This window comes from Eleutherodactylus coqui, chromosome 12, assembly GCF_035609145.1.
Source record: "Eleutherodactylus coqui strain aEleCoq1 chromosome 12, aEleCoq1.hap1, whole genome shotgun sequence".
Classification (NCBI taxonomy): Eukaryota; Metazoa; Chordata; class Amphibia; order Anura; family Eleutherodactylidae; genus Eleutherodactylus; species Eleutherodactylus coqui.
In genome coordinates this window covers 2,452,159-2,475,048 of record NC_089848.1, presented here as the reverse complement: position 1 = coordinate 2,475,048, position 22,890 = coordinate 2,452,159, and the positions used below count along the sequence as shown (strand labels likewise).

Here is a 22,890-nt window from a genome sequence, read left to right as displayed (position 1 = left end):
CCAGCTCTCAAGGATAGCCGAGCGCAGGGAGATGTGACCGGGGACCGCTGTATGCGCTTCCCGGTCACATGATCAGTTATCCACCGGATAACAGTAATCATGTAAAGTTAAAAGGTGTAAAAAAAAAAAAAAAGTTTAAAAATTAAAATTTCATCTCCGCTTATGGATCGTATCTGTGAGGGGAAATGAAATTACACACCCAAGGTCCCCAGATTTGTTCCCCGAGGGATCTTTAGCCGCGGACCTTCTCCTGGCTTCGGCACATGCACCCGTCAGCATAATGGCAGATGCATGCGCAAAAGCCAAGGATTGCGGTGACATTTAAAATCTCCCTAGCCGAGAGCCTGGCGATGTCAGGAAAAGGGGGAGGGGTCACGTTTGTGGTTCCTAGTCACGTGATTACCGTTATCCAATGGGGTTTCAAGCATGGGGGTCCTGAAACCTGGCCAAAATAATTAGCAGCTTGCGATTGCTTCTGCATGCCATGAGGTAGATGTCTGGATGACCCCACTTTTGACAAAGTTCCCCAAAGACTTTGGGGTGTAATTCCCATTCTCCCGATCGACTGTGTCTCTGCTGAGGAAGTCGGCTATCCAGTTATCTACTCCTGGAAGATGATCTTCAGCTCATGTCAAGATCTTTGCTGCTTCCTCCATGACCTTGGTGCTGCAAGTCCCACCTTGATAATTTATGTGTGCGACAGCCATCGTGCAGTCGATTTGGACTCACAAAGGTAGTCCTGTCAGCTGGAGTGTGAAGTGGTGAAGAGACAGGAGAAGGGCCCGAAGTTCCAGCACATTTATTGGTAATTTGGTCTCCGTTTTGGCCCAAGTTCCTTCGGTGGAGGCATTCTTCAGAGCACACTCCAGCTGGAACGGCTAGCATCCGAGGCGAGTACCTGCATTGAGAGGTCAGAGAGGACCATCCCAGATGTTCTGGACTCAGCCACTAAAACAGGGAGCGCTGAATGCGCAGAGGTAGTCAGAGCTTCCGATCGAGGGAAGTGACTTGTCCCATTTCGAGAGAATAATCTACTGGAGAGGCCGTGTGACATTAGCCAACAGTATTCACCTCAAATAGAGTAGATCATTAATAAATAAAAATCACCTGCAGAATAAGCTGGCGCTATACAAAGAACAAGATTTTATTAGGCCCAGCGCACTTATGCAGCGACGAATAGTCATGGGATTCGGAATTAGCAAAGAATGAACAGGTTTCTTGGTGTTGGCAATAATACGAAAGCTTGATTCGTGGTAACGGATAGACCCAGATAATCCAGGCGTTGTGACGGTGAGAGAAAAGCCGAAGCATCAGCCATAGGGAGAGCCGTGCGTTTCACCAAGCAGGACACCGGTGGATCTACTGCGGGAGAAGACCAACGCCTTTGTTACTAAATGATCTGGAAAAGGATGCATGATATCTAGACTCCAGCACCCATCGGGAACGCTCCATCCCCTCCAGTACGGCCTCACATTCTTCATGTGGAGGAAACACTTTTGTAGAAAGCTGTGAACCTCTAACCAAAAAAGACGCTGCTGATATAGTAGGAGTCCGATATGTGAGGGCATCCCTTACGCCTATCCACAATAGTGGACATTTTTGAAGCCTGTTCCTCATCCAGATCAGAATCAGAAGGGACTGACTAATGTCTCTGGAAGGAGACTGTGATCTCATTTCAGGAATAACTAAATGGAACCTAGCAGATCTAAACGATCACCATGAATGGGAGGGTCTAGTTCTCTTCTGGTCTACCATAGACAAATTCCTGCCCAACTAGGTCATCTCCATGTGACACATTTTGGCCAGATTGACTGTCAGAACAGTCTAGTCTTTCAAAAATACTGGTAGAGTCCCAGGTAAGGTCAGCGACCGCCTGTGACAAGGATCATGCCCATTTTGGTTCAGCAGACGGGGTGCCAGTAGTTGGTTCTGTGGCCGCCTGCCACGATGGGACGCAGTTAGAACAAAGTGGTTCAACCTGGCCGCATGTAAATTTAGTACTACAGCAAGAGTACCCATAGTGTTGTCCAATTTACAGTAATATAGACTACTGCAGGCAGAGTTACCCCGTCCGGAGCAGAGTTATGGGATAATAGTCCCAGGAATCCTTACCTTGAGCTTCTTATGAGAAGGGTTCGGTACTACAGGTCCCAGCCACACCCTGTGACAAAACTAAAGCTGAAGCATCTGGAAACAGGATGTGACGGTGGAACACCTCTATGCAGGCATTCGTGAAGAAGAGGAAGCCGCTTACAGCTTCTGCCTTCTCCTCCGGGTCCTCGGCTGTGACCAAATTCACAGAGCTTAGTCCTTATCGAGTTCACGGATTGCTTTACAACTTCTTTTAAGCTGTAGTTTCCAAGATTTTTAAATGGTCATACTTCACTAAATCCCACTGGTGGCTTTCAATAAGAAAAATCCTTTTTTTAGCTTAAAGAAACATATTTATACGCTAAAACTAACCTCTATGACCGCGCCAATGCCAGCAGGGATCAATACCAGCAAACTGGTCTGTTCATCCAGAAGAAAAAGGAAGATCACCACCGTACTAAAGCAACGCCACAACACTGCAAAATAAAGGGGAAAACAAACTTTGTACATTATATGTGTATTACACTACGAGGAGAGGTCGGATGCCGCCTACTGTAATATACACGTACAGCAGACGGACCCCACTCCTGCCAAGTGTTAGAAACAAGTGACCTCGCCTGATATGGGAGCCATGCAGGGAGAACGCAGGGTCAGACGAGGGCCAACACTAGATTGGAAAGGGTTAAATCCTCCTCAAGAAAAGCAGCACAAAAATCCCCCCACATTTTGGTTCTTGGGGCGAACTCAAAGAGCGATGTCCTAGAATGCAAAACTCTGTTCCAAGAAGAGTTCCTTTGTGTCGCCCATATTAATTGTTTGGGATAAAAGAGCTGATGTTACTGCGCCCCGTGAGCATTCGGCCACCATCCTGGGGGATCTGGGAGGGTACGCTCTCACAAAGCACTCGCTGCGGCTGAAGCCATCCGTGGCTCACTACTGCTGCGTCTGGTTAGTGGCCACAAGGTTCACCCATAGTCAGCGAGCCGCATCTCAGCCACACGGCAAACACTTTGTGGGACCGTACCCTAAAAGGTGCTGCTGATCCCCTCCTCCGGCAATAACTGCTCTACTCACATGGGGGGGGGGGGGGGGTGTTATAGGGCACAAACCCCAAATGTCGCATCTAAGATCCCACCATGTTAGTAACCCCTTTCATACCTGCTTTTGTCGACATCCCAACCATATTCTTCTTCTTTTTCCAGAAACTGATGTCATTTTTAAACGCAAGGAAATCAAATAAAAGCTGAAAAGTGGAGAAAAAAACGAGATGTTAAACGAAGACAAGTCATTTACCAGACTCCTGTAACCCCTTAATGGCTGGCAGATTTTATGTCCAAGGGCCGTAATATTTTTTATTTTTCCATCATTTTTTGTGGGCCAAGCTGTGTTTTTAATAGCATTTTGGGGTAAATATAATGTATGGATGGAGTGACGCTCAGGAGGGAGATCCGCATGGGATCTGGGAGCGTTCTGGTGGTATACAATAGGTTTATGTGGGACCATAATGTATACTGCTATGGTGATTAAAAGGTTAATGAACTTGGCTCTCAAGTCATTCTGTCAGGTAATAGTTGGTAATGGTCTCCCGCTGTGATTGGCCGGGGTGTCGTTGCCAGGCTGTTTTGAGGTAAAGCTGGCAGCGGGCGTTGATTGGTGGCCTAAAAAGAGCGGGAAGCTCTGCCCGTTGCTGGGCAGGAGTGGTGTGGTTGAAACCTATGTGATTGGATGACGGGAGTGGAGAGGCTGTGAACAGAGGGCATTTAAGTAATCAGCAAAGAGGTACCGGGCATCTTTGGCTGTAAAGCAGCTTCCCTCCCTCCCTGCAGGCTGTCGCGGTTGATTGATGGGGATTTGTAGCCCGCATTAGGCGGGTGGGCGAGGGGACTTGGGGATCGTGGTTGGTTTAGCGCGTCTTAAAGACGGTATTTATTACTAATGGTGTTGTTTCATTTGATCCCCAAGTGTTAATAAAATCCCATCAATACAGACCGCGGCCGTCTTGTTCCAACCTGGTTGTCCGTGTTTTATTTAGCTATTATCAAAGGGTTAAGTTGGTGAGGATGTTGTAGCAAAGGTAAGTTAAGGAGAGCGTAAGATTCCATGTATAGTATAACTTGTTATTTGGAGTGTCAAAATGAATGTGGACATTGTAGCAGATTTACTGATTCAAGCTGACAGTGCAAACAGACTGGACAGCCTTTACATGCGCCAAAGTTATCCCAGTGGCCCTACCCAATGATAAATCTGACGAGTCTTTGGACCGTCTAACTTTATAGCGACTTCCGTAGTTTATACCACAAGTTGGGGCGACATTGTTTAAGCACATTGCTGTATTTAAGCCACAAACTATAAAAAGTCTAAAAGCACAAGATAAATGTGATGCCGACCACAATCTAGATCAGAAAACTGGCGAGACTTCAGTAGTGAATTTGCCGCATTGTTTTGGGGTTTTGGCTTCGCAGCCTTCACCAAATAATTATTTTTGGACAAAGCTTTGACCTTGGGACGTCCCAGAGCAGTACCCGGGGGTGGGAAAATATAAGAAGCCGCAGGTGTAAAGAAGCGTCATCCGCTCTTCACCCGTGACTAGCGTTAATGGGTGCCTAGGCATGCAGTTTGCTCAGAGACAGAGCATAAAGGGGCCCGAGAAAACGGACCCATCCCCCCAACAGGAAAAAGGCTCCCGACGAGGAAGTTCCCACGAGGCACCCGTTGACCGAGTAATATGTGCCGTAACACAGCCTGAACATATGATATCTCTGGCACGGTAACCCTGTACTGACGCAAAGCGGAGTCCGAGCGAGAAACTCACCTCGGAAACCCAAGGATCCACAGCAGAGGGCCAGGGCGACTGAAGAGTGCCGCTAGAGAGGGGTAACCTTGCGAATTACGACCAAGCCCACTTGTGACCGGCTCATCCCATGGGACTAGACTTCATCAACCCGGGCCAAGATGCCACATGCAGTGAGGTGACACGCAACAGGACGATAACGACCTTCTTTGGATGACAAAGAACTTCCGCCCGATAGCGCCTCCCGCTTAGAAGAGAGACGAGTAGACTGGCGAGCTGGATGTGACGACAGCACCATCAGAAAAGAGGGGGACGAAACGTAAAAGAGCTGGGCCCGCTAGTAGGCCATCTAGTTAAACGTTGGGGTCCGCCGGAGTCCAGACTGTAAACACCCGACTAGGCAGGCTGGTAATGACAGCACCGTTGTTGAAGGGTCAGTAGGAAGCATGCCAGGTGAATGCATGGGCGCTGCCACTACCAGAGAGAGTGGGAGATGGAGACACATGGCTCAAAAATACCAATAGCATCAGCCTTCTGAGACTGACAATGGCCACAGCCTCCACCTTCTGCATGAAGATCCTGAAGACGTCTAGGCCTTGGAAAAAGGCGTCTGAGTTGTCATGCCAGGGTGGCTCCCTACCATGCCGGCTGTCCAAGATGTCACCGCCACCACATAAACTCCCACCAGTCACCATAAAACGTGGCATAACTGCCAAACTACCCCGGACGGGAGTCTCACTGGTCCCTTTGTGGAACCTTCCGGAGTCAGGAGGGCGAGCGCTAAGAATTGAAATAAGTATTAATGCAAGCAATGCCGCAGGAGGAAAAAGCGGAGGATGGCGGTGCACTAACAGCTCTGTCTGATCGAATGCTTGTCTCCTGGACGGCGCTCTTACCTGCGTAGGAAGGCTACATGGAGAAACGCTGTAGGAGCAAAGTCGTAGACCGCTCTGACTACAGAGAACTCCTGACGGCAGCAGCCCAGACATCCTTATGGGGGAGAATGCGAGGCCCGTTCTGCTGCCAAATTTAGGGTCAGCGACGAACTCCGCCTCAACAGGACCATTCATGCATCACCGACGACATGAGTGACCCACGTCCGCATGGACACGGCTGACTGAGCACTAGATGATGGTTTGGTTACAAGGCTGCTGCAGAGGGACCGGACCCCTAGTGGCTCCGCATGTCAGAGCTGACCGGAGGGGAGCTAGTAGATGGATCTACCGCCCCAGGCCCCCTGTTAGAGGGCGGCCCCCCTGGACTACCATTATACTTAGATAGAATAAGATAAGATATTCTGACCGACTGGATGTCCATCCCACATAGCGGTGCGAGCGCACATAGTATACGGCTCTGGGCGGCCCCTACCCACGTCTCATCCTGTAAGTGGGGAAAGCGCTAAAGCTGCCCACAAGGACACTTCAGACAGGCCACCATAGGGGAGCTGGCTGTTAGGTAAGGCTTCCCTGTTCAAGAGCGGAGAAGAGGAGCAATGTGTCCGTGGACCTTCTGTGCACAGTACTCCTTCCATATGGGAGGAACTACAGAGGTCAGCAAGCCCAGAGTACTGCTAATAACCAGGCCGAACATGGCGGGATGCAATCTTGTCCTGTATGGAGAGCGCACATGGCACTTGTCTCTTGCCTGTCGTCCTGGACACTGACACCGCGCCAAGGATGCCAGGAGAGAACTGCAGGCGGCACCCCTCAGTGAGATAGCCATTAGGCAAGGCTGACCAGGTCTATAACAGACGTGAGGGGAGATGAGTCCGGAGACTTCCTGTGCGAGTACTCCTTCCACATGGAGGGGACCACAGGTCTCAGCAAGCCCGGAGCTATGCTGGCAATTAGCTTGAACACCGCCGTTCATAAAACGAGATGACCTCTAGCTGGGTGTAATCTCGTACCAGATAATCCCTGTGCCAGTCCTCTTTAAGTACCTCAGGTCTCAGTAGGCCCAGAATCACGCTGTGGTTGACCAGCAGCAATGTCTGGCCGTTCGTCCTCCTACGAAGGGGTAGATCGGAGAGTAATACTGCTCCGCCGACCTCAGGAGGAGGTGAAGCCGTGGCGCCTAGGACTGGGGCACACAGCCATTGGGGGGAGCCTGAGCTGTGCAAGGAGGGGACCGCAGGCCTCCCATCCTCCAGCCACAGCCCCTGTCATCGAGGACCCTCCGCGCAAAAACACCTGCCTCAGCGCAGCGGGCGGGCAGGTCAAGCAGTCCAGCTGGAGGCCAATGACAAATGAACGCACTACAACGCGCGGCGGCCAATACATACACGCCCATGGTGGCATAACCCAAGCCCTGTGACCCTATGCAGAAGACGCACGGATATACAGTTAATGCCGCACAGAGGCTACCCCGCACCGCGGCTGCCACCGAAATACCGCACAGCGGCTACACAGAAAACACTGTGCCACTAAAATGGCGCACAGCGGCTATACAGTTAATGCCTCAGAGCGGTTCCACATTAAGCCGCATAGAGGCTCGCAGGCATGCCGCACGGCAGCGGTAATCAGTTACTCCTGGATGCATCAGACATGTAGGAGAATGACCCTATTCACAGCAGGACCACCAGAGCAGATACAGAAGTAGGGCCCCGTTCACAGCAGGACCACCAGAGCAGATACAGAAGTATGACCCCGTTCACAGCAGGACCACCAGAACAGATATAGAAGTAGGACACCGTTCACAGCAGGACCACCAGAGCAGATACAGAAGTAGAACACCATTCACAGCAGGACCACCAGAGCAGATACAGAAGTATGACCCCGTTCACAGCAGGACCACCAGAGCAGATACAGAAGTAGGGCCCCGTTCACAGCAGGACCACCAGAGCAGATACAGAAGTAGGACACCGTTCACAGCAGGACCACCAGAGCAGATACAGAAGTAGGACACCGTTCACAGCAGGACCACCAGAGCAGATACAGAAGTAGGACAACGTTCACGCACAACCTGCAGAGAACAGAGCCACGAGACTGCAGGAACGCAGGACCGCTCAAGAGGAAAACCGGCCGACACCATGAAGGAGCTGCTATATATATGAGCACAGACTTTGGGGATTGGCTGACTGAAGCACCGGGCCAGCACCATCAACCGCAACTGTGAAGCCGAGCTGCTAAGAAACAACATGTAGAACAACAGATCCCAGCAGCAAGCTCTAACACGGCCCCCCAGGCCAGTATAGGCATAACACAAGCTGTATGGCGGTGAATACCCTCCTGTATGCGACAAATACACAGCCCGTCAGGCAAGTGACCCAGGAGGGGACCCTGTACAGGGCAGGGCAGCAAGGGAAGCGGTTTTATTACCTACTCCTTTTTATTCATCTATCTTCTTTCTTCCTTCCTTGCCTCCAGCAGGGTCCCTCGACCCACTCCCCATACCCCGCAGGGAGGGGAGAGGCAGCTGCCCCGGGGGACCTATGGCTGGCGGGCAACAAACTGGACCCCAGCTGTGCACCTTTTCTTCTCCAGGTGGGGCAGACAATGGACAGCAAAGTCTGGTCGTTCGCCCTCCTGCGTAGGGGCAGCTCTGACAGTAATACTGCGACCTGCAATCACTTCTTGTAGGACGACAGACACTTGCTGTCCGCCCTCCTCGTGGGGAACAGGTAGCAAGCTTCCTGGTCTGTCCCCACATCCCTGCAGTCCTGAAGACCTTGATGGAAGAGGTCTGCCTCCTACAGACACTAAGCTAAAAACTGATTAGCTGAGTACCTGCAGAGGGTATATAGCAAGCAGGAGGAGCCAACTCATTGTCTACTTAGTGTTCGCCTCCAGTCAGCAGCTGCTATATACACAAGGTAAAAGCTGTGTCAACCAATAAACATGACACAAAATTTTTTTTATTGGTACCATTTAATGTATGGAAAAGCTTTTAAAAATGTTTAAGTGGAGAGAAATAAAAAAAAATGCAATTGCTTCATTTCTGAAAGTTTATTTTCACAGTGCAGTAAAAATGACGGCCAGTACGCTCACGGTCAGACTAGATTCATAGTTGTCTGTTTCATAAATAAAAGATGCCGTCCGCTGCCGTATTCCGAGGCCAGGAACTTTACTTTATCAACTGCATTCATCATTTAGGTTATAGAAATTTAAGGGCTTGTATACATGGACGTATATCAGATGGGTTTTCACACCCGGCCAATATACGCTGCCCCTCTCTGCAAGAGGAGGAGGCGGGATCTAGTGTGCCAAGCTCCCGCCCCCTGCCACTGTTTGCAATGGGAGGGACAGGTTGAAACTAAGCTCCGCCCCATCCCTCCCATTGCTAACAGTGGTGAGGGGTGGGGAGGGGGCGGGAGCTCAGCACCCTAGTCCCCGTTCCATCACGCCTCCTCCCCTTGCAGAGAGGGACAGCGTATATCGGCCGGGTGTGGAAACCCGCCCGATATACGTCCATGTGAATAAGCCATAACACATTATTTATGGTGATAACTAATTAATCCCCCTATAATACACTGCAATACTGCAGTGTGGTACACAAGCCGTAATAGGCCATCAGGCTGAACTGAAGGGGGCGCTCTCCCACTGTTAGTCTCTTAGACACCACGGTCATTATTCACCATTGCATATACAGGCCCTTGCAAAAGTATTCACCTCTTTGGTGTTTTTCCCGCTTGTTGCATTAGAATTTGGAATTAAGATGAATTTGGGGGGGGGAGAAGGGTTGTACCACTTACACAACATGACCACCACTTTGAGAGTGCAATTTTATCTTTGCCATGGCTGAACAACAGAGAACTGTAATGTGAACGCGTTGATTTGCTCCCTGAAGGTCAATGAGTTGTGGAGCCACGTTTTGCTGCAATTCCAGATGCAGGTCTCTTGGGGTCTCTAATAGCTTCACACATCTAGAAACTGAATGCTTTCCATTCTTCAGGCAAAATTGCTCCAACGTCTAAGTTAGAAGGGTCCTAGTCATATCACAGATTCTTAATTGGACTGAGGTCGGGGCTTTGACTAAGCCATTCCAAGACACATAAATGTTTCCCCCTAAACTTTTTGTCTCCCAGAAGTCCAGCCTCACATCCTTGTCGTGGGAGACGGGCAACAGTCAAGTAGGGGACTGCTGACAGGGCGAAGTACAGTGGCTGCTACGGTAGCCGTGAAAGCCTGTCAGGAACCTTGAATACGGCTGGCTTACGAGGCTCTGCTGAAGGCCGGGCAGCAGCGGTTCCTTCCTTACTGAAGGTGGATACACCTTTTAGTCGAGGCAAACGGCAACAGCATGCAACAGTGAAAGGCCTAGTCCCAATACACTTGTGAAATGGGCCTCATTACTGCGCTCCCCATTGCCCCCTGTCTGAACACAACGAACTATGCAGGGACTCCCGATCAAAAAACAATGGCTAGCACTTCAAGCACCAGGGTTAGAGCCTCTGACAACCCAAGTTCCCGTTGCCAACCAGCACCTCATAGTGCACGCATGAAGAAAAGAATCAAAAGCCCAGTTCGGCACGGCCCTTTCTGGATGAAGGTTGATCACCGGGTCCCAAAAACTGACCTGCGTTCAGTCACCCGCTTTGCCACATGGAATGTTCTTACTCTGAACGGGACTGGCTTCCAGGTGGCACTCCTCAACTGGTTAGATATAACATCACTGTAGCCGGCATCACCGAAGCTACTGCATCATGACCAGCGCGAGGTTAATAGCGCCACCATATTACACTCCGGTGGCTCTGACCACACCCAGGGGAGTGGCACTGATCCTTCGCCCTCCCATAATTCAGTCCATGGAAATGTGGCATCTGATCTCTCCGCGTCTGCTTAACGCCAGGTTTGTTCATCGTCATGGTCACATGTCCATTATTGTGGCATATGCACCAACTGAAGAACCCACAGCTGCAGAGAAAGATGCCTTTTATGACCAGCTCGCCGTGACCGTGCAGTCCGTCCCTCCGCATGATGTACTCGTAGTGGTCGGTGATCTGAATGCAAACCCAGGCCCCAGACTCCTGGCTATGATGTCGTTGGACCCTTTGGCGAAGGCCCAACCAACGACAATTCACACCAGATGCTGTCATTCTGTGCCTCAATGGGCCTCACAGTCGCGGGGCCCTGGTTCCAGAGACGTAACATTCATAGGTTTATCCAACGATGGACGTACAAAAAAGGAACTGGACCATATACTCATTAGTCATCGCAATTCTGTCAAATCGTGTCGAGTATACCGTGGGGCAGAAGCTCCAGCAGACCACCGTTTGCTTGTTGCCGAAATAGCAGTTGCACTCCTTCCGCCCCATAAGACCAGATCACAACCTTCATTAAACGTTGACGCCCGAGGGAAAATCCAGCACTCGAATGTCAATACAATATCGCAATCGAAAACCGGTTCCACGTTCTGGACAATGAAAGCCCGCCTTAAAAACGACCAAGCACCATGTAAGAGGCTGAAGGGCATGTTCCGGGCAAAGGCCAAGAAAGACAGGGAGCGGTATTATAATGCTCTGGCTGATGAAGCTGAGGAGGGTCTGAAGTCAAACAATCTAAGAGCAGCATACAAAGCAGTCGCCAGAATCCGAGGGTCTTCAGGGACCAGCCGGCATACGCCAATCCACAAATCCGATGGCAGCCCTTGTACCAATTATGACAAGACACTTCAACGCTGGCGTGAACATTTCTCATCTGCCCTAAACCATCCACCGGCTAACCCGTGCTACGACCTCCATGACCTCGCATCCGTTGCTGTGGATGACCATTCTGTGCCTACGGATGCTCTGTCATGGGAAGAGGTCCGTTCTGCTATTCAGAAAATTAGATATGGGCGCGCCGCCGGCTCAGATGACAGTTCACCTGCTGAAATATGCAATTAACACAGATAAGCACTGCTTCACATCAACTATTTCTGCGCGTCTGGTATTGTGGGAAAGCCCCCGGTCAAATGGAAGGAGGGCATCATCCTCGCCCTGTACAAGGGGAAGGGCCCAAAAACAACATGCCCTAGCTACAGACCGGTAACGCTCCTCTCGGGTCCCGGCAAGGTCTTCGCGCACGTTCTACTCTTAAGGGTACAACCATTTCTGACCTCCAAGTGGAGACCCCAGCAGTCAAGCTTCACAGCAGGCCACTCCACCATGGATGCCATACTCACTCTTAGGCTCCTCTAAGAGATACATGGAGAATTTAACAAACCGCTCCTCGTCGCGTATGTCGATCTCAAGGCAGCATTCGACTCAGTCAACAGAGAAGCCCTCTGGAAGGCCTTGCATCAGGGCACATCCGCCAAACTCCGTATCAACGGTTCAACCTCTGCTAGTTTTGAGACCTCGTCTGGTGTTCGACAAAGTTGCGTCTTGGCTCCTGCACTCTTCTGCAGGGCCATACACTGGATTCTTCAGCGTTTTGGCCAATGTATTGGGGTCACTCTTCCGGAGTACCACTTTACTGACCTGGACTACGCCAACGATGTTGCACTTTTGGATGTCGCATCTAATAATCTGAGACACTCATTGGAACAGTTCGTTTTTGAGGCATCCTGTCTTAGGCTTCGCACCTCCTGGCAAATAAACAAGCTGCAGAATCTAGGAGCCGGCACAGTCCCTCCGGACCTAGACGTAAACGGACAGAGAGTCGACGCTGTCAGTGAGTTTGTGTACCTCGGCAGCATTCAGCACACAGATAGGAGGGCGCTTCCTGACATCCTGCGGAGAATAGTGCTGGCAGCCTCAGGGGTGAGGTCCCTGGATAAACTCTGGCGGAGGCAGAACATAACACTCAGGACTAAGATTCGATTCTACCAGACCTGCGTAATGCCAATATTATTGTACGGCTCGGAGACCTGGATCTTGCTGTCACGAACCACTGAGCATCTGGAGTAACTGCAGCAATTGCTAGGAATATCGAGAGACGACCCCCTGCCGGATGGCGGAGGCCCCCTGGTCGTCTGCAGCACTTGTGGGTGCAACAGATAGGCAACGGTACCTCCTCCGACATCAACACTGAATGGAACAATGCTCTCGGTCGTGGTCATTCTAGATTGGCACTACGGACCCTGGTCATTCTTCAATAAAGTCAAATAAGCCTCCTCCGTGGAGCGTACGGCTCATAGTGGTCCTACGGACACATACGTCCATCTCCGCTGTGGATCTCTGGAGCTCCTGCAGTGATCGTTGGTGTTTTTGCTGAATCTCCCATTACTCCTCGCCCGCTCTGTGAGGTTTGGCGCCCTTCTCTTGTCAGGTTTTTAGTTCTGATCACTTTGGCAGTACTGAGGTCTATTCACTCCTGTCAATAAAGCTTCTTTGACTCGAGCTATATTCTTCCCATAATGGATTTAATGGTTCTCTGTGAGGTCTACAGTTTGGAAGGTTTCTCCTGAGGACCCCCGGAGACCTCTTTGGTCTTCATGCTGCTTGCTTGTTGCTACTGCAGATTCAGGGGCTTTTCAGAACACGTGAATTCTATATGGACACGTGAGACCGATGGCACACAGGGCGATCGGATTCAACGAATTATGTGACTTCTGAAGTTAATTGGTTGGTCTAGACCTTATTTAGGGGGTGAATCTGTGCGCCCTCACAAATTCTTAGTTATGTATTCTATAAACAAGGTGGTTCTTCATTCCACTGTAACCCTTTGGACTCTTCTGTCAGGTCCATTACAACAATATAAAGTAAAACCCATTTGGATACCAGGTTCAATGTAACAAAACAGGAGAAACACCATCTTGGCCGTAGGGGCTGGAGCCCGGCTATCATCAGGCGGCCAATCTCCAGCTATACACGACAAAAAACACCGGTTTCGGCCTACTGGTGCAGCGCCGTAAAAAGGTACAAGAACCAGAAGAAAGCCCATGGTGTATTATAGATGGTCACTGATGGGATAATGAAGAGCATTTATGAGATGCCTATATAGTATCGTGCTTCTTGGGGGTTGCCCCCCGGGGTAGCACATGCTCATCACTGAGGCTCACCCACAGGATGCCTCTTGGCCTATTAAGTCAAGGGGTGCAGTAATTAGCATATGATGCATGCTTAATCAACCCTTTCCCCAGAACTGAAGTTGACAGAACCAGCAAGCAACTGCAACACAACTCACTAAAGCACTAAATTACGAGCACCTTAAGGCGTGTTTACACCGGGAAGAAATACCGCGGACGTCTGCAGCGGAAAATTCTGCAGTAATCCCATATTTACAACAGTCAAAATCTGCAGGATTCTGATTCAGAAATCAGTTGCATACCCGCCGCCGACTTCAGAAGATACAGCCCTCACCTCTGCAGCAGTCAGCTCCCCCTTCACCCGGCGGCCTGTACTGAGCGCCGTTGGACAGGTCGCTGTGCATCGGGTGGAGGAGTGCGCTGACAGATGGAGACTTCGTAGGTAAAGGGAGCGTGCTGTATCTTATGCAATCAGCGGAGGGGGGCCCATTCTGCAGCATTCCCCCCTAACGATGCCAACAGCTTCCCATTAGACACAAGCAGCTGTGACCAATCATCGTCTGAGGTCCGTGGGTACGTTATATGTGCAGTTATATAGTAGTCGGTAACAACTTACATGAAAAGCAGCCACAAAAAAGGTCAGAGCCAAAAAATAAAGGTTGGTGTCCACAAAGATCCCCTTCACTTCATCGGCATCTTTCTCAGAAAACCCTGTCAAAGAAATGATGATGTTACAATATAGATAGATGTGTGAGGAGAGGAAGCAGCGAAGGTAAACGGGGGCGCCAAAGACGAAACCCAGGAAATGGCGGAAGGACTAGGAATACAAAGAGTGCACAAAGGATTGGTGGCAGACAAAAGATAAACACCTTCAACAAACCACCCCGGGCTCCTCCCGACGGACGCCGCGCCACCCCGGGCTCCTCCCGACGGACGCCGCGCCACCCCGGGCTCCTCCCGACGGACGCCGCGCCACCCCGGGCTCCTCCCGACGGACGCCGCGCCACCCCGGGCTCCTCCCGACGGACGCCGCGCCACCCCGGGCTCCTCCCGACGGACGCCGCGCCACCCCGGGCTCCTCCCGACGGACGCCGCGCCCCCCCGGGCTCCTCCCGACGGACGCCGCGCCCCCCCGGGCTCCTCCCGACGGACGCCGCGCCCCCCCGGGCTCCTCCCGACGGACGCCGCGCCCCCCCGGGCTCCTCCCGACGGACGCCGCGCCCCCCCGGGCTCCTCCCGACGGACGCCGCGCCCCCCCGGGCTCCTCCCGACGGACGCCGCGCCACCCCGGGCTCCTCCCGACGGACGCCGCGCCAACCCGGGCTCCTCCCGACGGACGCCGCGCCAACCCGGGCTCCTCCCGACGGACGCCGCGCCAACCCGGGCTCCTCCCGACGGACGCCTTCGCCACCCCGGGCTCCTCCCGACGGACGCCGCGCCACCCCAGGCTCCTCCCGACGGACGCCGCGCCACCCCGGGCTCCTCCCGACGGACGCCGCGCCACCCCGGGCTCCTCCCGACGGACGCCGCGCCACCCCGGGCTCCTCCCGACGGACGCCGCGCCACCCCGGGCTCCTCCCGACGGACGCCGCGCCACCCCGGGCTCCTCCCGACGGACGCCGCGCCACCCCGGGCTCCTCCCGACGGACGCTGCGCCACCCCGGGCTCCTCCCGACGGACGCCGCGCCACCCCGGGCTCCTCCCGACGGACGCCGCGCCACCCTGGGCTCCTCCCGACGGACGCCGCGCCACCCCGGGCTCCTCCCGACGGACGCCGCGCCAACCCGGGCTCCTCCCGACGGACGCATTCGCCACCCCGGGCTCCTCCCGACGGACGCCTTCGCCACCCCGGGCTCCTCCCGACGGACGCCTTCGCCAGCCTGGGCTCCTCCCGACGGACGCCTTCGCCAGCCTGGGCTCCTCCCGACGGACGCCTTCGCCAGCCTGGGCTCCTCCCGACGGACGCCGCGCCACCCTGGGCTCCTCCCGACGGACGCCGCGTCACGACTTGGACACATTTTGTCCTGAGTTTTGCATTTCCTTCATTTTTAGAGGTTTTTAACTCTGGTGTCTGCAACAAATCCTTTGTGCTCTGTTTGTATTCTGTGGTTTTCTCTCCCCTTTGTACCGCTTGTTCTCCGGTTGGGAGTACAGGGAGCGCACCTCGTTCTTCACTGTGCGTGCCCGCTATATATGGACAACACAATCACCAATATACAAGTACGTGCGCAGAGACGCGCTAGAGAATCAGATCGCATTAATCAATCTCTGGTGAACCCCTGAAGAAGCCCTTCTAAAGGGTAAATATTAGCCTCAAAAGGCCTCTAAACACATCTGGACGCCCGGAGAGCGTCTGACTTACCGAACTGCTGTAAAGAGTAGACGGCATCTTGCATATGAATCCAGAAACGAAGTTTCCCCAGTGATATTTTATCATATGAAACCGTAAGAGGAAGCTCTGTTGTGGAGCGGTTTATCATCTGAAAGGAGGAAAAGCAGTGGAAATCACTAAACGTGCAAGAAATAGCTGAATCGGCGGCGGCCTCCTCCACATCACCCAATGGCCTGCTGTAAGACTACCGGCACCCAAATGAACACCACGAGGACACTATGGCCTCCGTCAGGCCCATAGAAGGCCGTGGAGATGGTGGTGCATAGACTGGAGGCATTCTAAGCAGAAACAATGTAGGTTTAGAACATTGGCTTATATTTAGCCTTCGGTTTGGGCAACCCAAGAAGATAAAAGTCCATCATGGATCCGGTAAACTTGTGTGAAAGAAGTCATACATCTTAGGCCGACTGCACACGCCTGGATTTCAATTGCGGAATCGGCGATCGTCCCCTGTGTGGACAATCTGCGGTATGCTGTGCCTACTTAAAAAAAAAAAAAAAATAGAGCATTCGCACGTCTGCTTAGATGAACGGATAGCGACTGCGATTTGAACAAGCGGATTTCAAATCGCAATGGGTTGTATTTTTGTGCGGATTCCACACGGACGGCTTCCATTGGAGTCAATGGAAGTCGTCTGACCTGCAGCCCATCCACAACTGACATTGCAGATAGGCCGCGGGTGGCGGCATCATCGCCTGGCGACAGCGCAGAAAACATTTTATAAAGAAAAAAATCTGTACTGCGCAGGAGCGACAGCGAGCGTTCACAGTCAGAAAGAAGGCATGCAGGTGTCACCGGCCCAGGTAGGAGCGGGATCCACTACCACCCCGGATCCCCCATGTGCAGCCGACCTTCACTACCAAATAAGCTGACAGCTTCAGGAGGTTTATTTCTCTCGTTACTTATATGTCCGCTTTAACAATAATAAGGCTTTGTTCACGTTAAGGGAGCAGCATAACGGTCTCTCTTGGCCAACCGGATCCATCTAACAGCGCTGAGCGGAGCCCACGGACTGTTGGGTGTCCGGCACATTCCTGGGCTACGTGATGCAGAGTGCTCAGCAATGAAAGCCCCGGAGCATCCGACGTACGAGCCAACAGCCCGGCTTAGTGTGAACTGAATGCCGTGAGCAATAAACGAGGAGAATCGCAAGTAAAGCGACAAACAACTGATGTCAGGGTTACTTCTGGGAACTTCTACATATGCAGACGGAGACGCAGAAGAGCCACTTACCATCAAATCCTTCACTCGATTACTGAGCTGATCAATAAATAGTATCGGGAGGTAATGGACGGACTTCCCCAACTGTATCCTACAAGAAGGAAGACATGCAGGTAAGTGGATGACACCCAAACACAAGGCTAGAAGATGCGTCTGCACCCCGGCAGCTCCGGAGGCGCTCAGAAGTAAAAGCAGCTTCCAGCTATGGATGAGAACTCCCACTGTAAACTGCTCCGGGCTATCAGGGCGGCCAACAGGCTAAGGCTGAGATTCCTGGCTGGTCAGTAGGCCTTACAGAATCGGGGCTACAGCCGTTTAAAGTGGGGGCGAAAAACTGAATTTAGAGTGTTTCCCAAAACAGGAAAAAGCTGATTATCTGGTGTCTATATTGTGCAGCAGTGGTAAAACATGTAACCTCTATCTAATGCTACTGACCCAGAGAGAACGGTCACAATTCACACCACACGGCGAACATCACAAAGGACAAAGGTTACTCCAGATATTATATGGTTCCCATACAAACGGCAAGATGACACACCGCGACGCTGACGGAAAAAAGAGCTGTGACCGCTGAAGACAACAGGAGAAACGAGTTACTGGCTCTTAAGGTTAAAATTAGTCACTAAGGGGTTAAAAGGGGATATCAGGGCTTTAAAAATTGATGGTCTACTCTCAACCGCTTGAAGGGGACACAACACATGAGTGAGCAACGCGGCCTCCTCAATGCCAACAGCCATGTGCGGCGAGGTCCGTACCCGTCACAGCGGCTGGGCTGAGGACGGCATTAACTTGAATGGGATAATATGTACCGTATATACTCGAGTATTAGCCGACCCGAGTATAAGCCGAGTCAGTAAGAACTGGGAAAACTTATTGACTTGAGTATACACTAGGTAAAAAAAAAAACAAAACCGCGCAATACTCACCTCCCAGCCGGCGTCTGTGTCCCCGGTACGATAGTCTCCCCGGCGGTGCAGCAAGCTGCTGGAGTATTCTTCTTGCTGTCATCTCCCTGCTCGGCATGAAAATTCCCCCGCCGTCAGCGCTATGTAAGTAAGTGCTGTGATTGGATCGAGCGCAAGCCAATCACAGCCGGCGCTTGATAAACCAATTACAGACATTTAGTGATGTTATTCACTGAATGGTTGTGAATGATCGAGCCTCAGCTGTGATTGGCCGGCGCTCGATCCAATCACAGCTCTTACTTACACAGCGTTGTTTTCAGCATAAATAAAATGTGTAGAAAAACTCGACTTATAGTGGAGTATATGCAGTAGTTATGGAGTGGTATATAGTCAGACCATTACGGCATTCCAGAGGCCTACTGAATGTACGACAGTGAAATGCTTTGTGGGCAAGTCATACCCATGGCACGGCGCGTCATCCAAGGCTCTACGGAATACATTGTTTATATCATTTCATTAAAGGGGGATTCTTTTCCCTTACACGCTTGTATAGCTACAGAGTAATAAACTATACTGGCCTGTTTAGGGCCCCCAACACTCCGGTCTCCACCTACTTCCTGGCCCCGGAGGTCACATGCTGTCTAAGCAGCCAATCACTGGCATCAGTACCGCTGAGTACAATGAACGACTGCAGAGATCACAAGCTTAGACAGCAAGTGATATCCGCCTCTTGCAAGTAATTGGATCCCGGGGTGGTAGGGGCCCCAAAGAGGCGAGTATAGGTTAGTTTATAGTGTTATAGCCGCACAACCCCTTTACACCGAATGGCGTCAGAACACGGCCATAATAATAGATATATACACAACCACAACACAATTACCCCTTCCCACAATAGGGCATAAAAAGCAGAGCCCCCCGCTGTTAACCCCTTCCCTGCTGCGATCTATGTAGATCACGGCATGGGAAGGGTCCACAGAGGCAATAATCAGTTACTATTGTTTCAGCTTTTCAAGCAACACAATATAGATTGAATATTGCTCGAAATACTTGTAGCGGCTTGTTCACAGGGAACCCATCAGCTCCCTACAGCACCATTATACTCAGCCACTCCCTGCAGTGTCCCCCTACAGCACCATTATACTCAGCCGCTCCCTGCAGTGTCCCCCCTACAGCACCATTATACTCAGCCGCTCCCTGCAGTGTCCCCCCTACAGCACCATTATACTCAGGCTCTCCCTGCAGTGTCCCCCCTACAGCACCATTATACTCAGCCGCTCCCTGCAGTGTCCCCCCTACAGCACCATTATACTCAGCCGCTCCCTGCAGTGTCCCCCTACAGCACCATTATACTCAGCCGCTCCCTGCAGTGTCCCCCTACAGCACCATTATACTCAGCCGCTCCCTGTAGTGTCCCCCCTACAGCACCATTATACTCAGGCGCTCCCTGCAGTGTCCCCCCTACAGCACCATTATACTCAGCCGCTCCCTGCAGTGTCCCCCCTACAGCACCATTATACTCAGCCGCTCCCTGCAGTGTCCCCCCTACAGCACCATTATACTCAGCCGCTCCCTGCAGTGTCCACCCTACAGCACCATTATACTCAGGCGCTCCCTGCAGTGTCCCCCCTGCAGCACCATTATACTCAGCCGCTCCCTGCAGTGTCCCCCCTGCAGCACCATTATACTCAGCCGCTCCCTGCAGTGTCCCCCCTGCAGCGCCATTATACTCAGCCGCTCCCTGCAGTGTCCCCATCTGAAGATCGCGCGGCACACAACAGTCTGAATGGCAGGTCTATGCGAGAGCACGTACTGCAATCTGAAGATTTCTGTGTATTGTGTGTCCTTCAGAAGACACAGCGGGAGCCAGGGAGCAGGCGAGTATAAAAAACACATCCCCAACAACCTGTCGGCTCCCCTAACAGCACCGTAACTTAGCTAACGCTGCTGTAGTGAGGGGACAGGGGCCAACTGGGTGGTATACTGAAGGGCAGCCATCCTTGAGTGACGGTTGGCGTGAAGCAATAGGGCGGTCTCGGTGCCGCGGATGTCTTCTGGTCAGTGACAGTGCAGACTTACATTTTCATATATCTGTGAACATCAGCAGGCAGCGAGGAACCATCAAAAATGAAATCCTCGACCATAACATTCAGCGTGAGCCGCGAGCGCCAGTGGGAGACGGGCTCGTCCAGGGCGGTGTGCGACTCCTTCTTTTCAGTATCGATTTGCTGCAAAGACACAAATAAAAAGTAGATATCAGAGAGAACTGAGCAAACAGCGCGGTCTGGCCAAACCGACACAACCCATAATCCCCGCTGCTTGGTGGAGCTTTAGGTTTGGTTGGGTCTTCACATACGATACAACTCTGTAGAGGAAGAGGTGTCAGCAGGACCTCTAGGGGGCAGTCACAGATCAGCACGCTCTCCACCCCTAAGAACGGCATCTACCCTCGTTATTGGTTATGGTCGGGCCCCTTAGCAGCAATCCTCTCAAATCTGTTCGGGACTTACTATTCTGTATATACACACACATATATATATATATATAGACACGCACATGATACAGACAGACAGACACAGACAGACACAGACAGACACAGACAGACACACACAGAGACACACAGAGACACACAGAGACACACACACATATATACACACGCACATGATGTATACACACACACACACACACACATATATATATACACACACGCACATGATGTACACACACACACACACACACACACATATATACACACGCACATGATGTATATACACACACACACACACACATATATACACACGCACATGATGTATATACACACACACACACATATATACACACGCACATGATACAGACAGACAGACAGACAGACACAGACAGACACACACAGAGAGACACACACACACATATATATATACATACACACACGCACATGATGTACACACACACACACATATATATATACATACACACACGCACATGATGTACACACACACACACACGATGTACACACACACACACACACACACACACACATATATATATACATACACACACGCACATGATGTACACACACACACACACGATGTACACACACACACGATGTACACACACACACACACACACATATATATATACACACGCACATGATGTACACACACACACACACACACATATATATACACACACACGCACATGATGTACACACACACACACACACACACATATATACACACGCACATGATGTATATACACACACACACACACACACATATATATACACACGCACATGATGTACACACACACACACATATATATACACACACACGCACATGATGTACACACACACACACACACACACATATATATACACACGCACATGATGTATATACACACACACACACACATATATATACACACGCACATGATGTATATACACACACACACACACATATATATACACACACGCACATGATGTATATACACACACACACACACACACACATATATATACACACACGCACATGATGTATATACACACACACACACACACACACACATATATATATATACACACGCACATGATGTACACACACACGCACATGATGTACACACACACACACACACACACACATATATATATATACACACACACGCACATGATGTATACACACACACACACATATATATATATACACACACGCACATGATGTATACACACACACACACATATATATATATATATATATATATACACACGCACATGATGTATACACACACACACACATATATATATATATATATATATATATATATACACACACGCACATGATGTATACACACACACACACATATATATATATATATATATATACACACACACACGATGTATACAGACACACACACACGATTTATCCGTTCAGTGGCTGCCGACTTTCGGTCACCTTGTGGTTCGGCATACGCCATGCTTTCCTGTCTTTGGCCCCTTTCTTCAGATCTTCCACAGTCATGTTGGTGCTAACCGTGATTGTGTCCAGCCAGCTGCTCTTTGGGGTCGTCTTCAGAATTGGCCGGTGTGAACTGACCCAGTATGGAAGCTGCTGTTTGGTGATTTTGCTTTCTAGTGATACTTTTCGTCTGACACGGCCTAGGATCGCCGTATTTGTGACCATCTCTGTCCCTGGTATGCACAGCGTATGCCACCGGCACCGCAGCTCAGAGGCCTCGGTCCTCCTGTCTACTTTATTGAGTGTCCAGCTTTCTTATGCAGATGTAGTTACTAGTAATTATTAAGAAATTATAGTACCAGTATTTTGGCAACGTGCCATGCGCGGCACACACAGCTCTACTATATGACATGCGCGGCCCAGACACGGCCCTGCGGCGTGCCATGCGCGGCCCAGACACGGCCCTGCGGCGTGCCATGCGCGTCACAGACACGGCCCTGCGGCGTGCCATGCGCGTCACAGACACGGCCCTGCGGCGTGCCATGCGCGTCACAGACACGGCCCTGCGGCGTGCCATGCGCGTCACAGACACGGCCCTGCGGCGTGCCATGCGCGTCACAGACACGGCCCTGCGGCGTGCCATGCGCGTCACAGACA

The 22,890-nt window shown here is 51.3% G+C and overlaps 1 protein-coding gene across 1 annotated transcript in view; it reads right to left on the bottom strand.

Moving 5' to 3' along the window:
* The window catches only part of CLPTM1L (CLPTM1 like), a 55,484-nt gene that overhangs the window by 14,880 nt on the left and 17,714 nt on the right, over positions 1 to 22,890 (bottom strand). Inside the window, exons 5-10 of the mRNA XM_066585398.1 lie at positions 20,366 to 20,514; positions 17,397 to 17,475; positions 16,134 to 16,251; positions 14,388 to 14,482; positions 3,250 to 3,334; positions 2,464 to 2,567 (exon numbers count right to left, since the gene is read on the bottom strand). Coding sequence (XP_066441495.1) covers positions 2,464 to 2,567; positions 3,250 to 3,334; positions 14,388 to 14,482; positions 16,134 to 16,251; positions 17,397 to 17,475; positions 20,366 to 20,514 — 630 coding nt within the window. The remainder of the gene's footprint in view (positions 1 to 2,463; positions 2,568 to 3,249; positions 3,335 to 14,387; positions 14,483 to 16,133; positions 16,252 to 17,396; positions 17,476 to 20,365; positions 20,515 to 22,890) is intronic.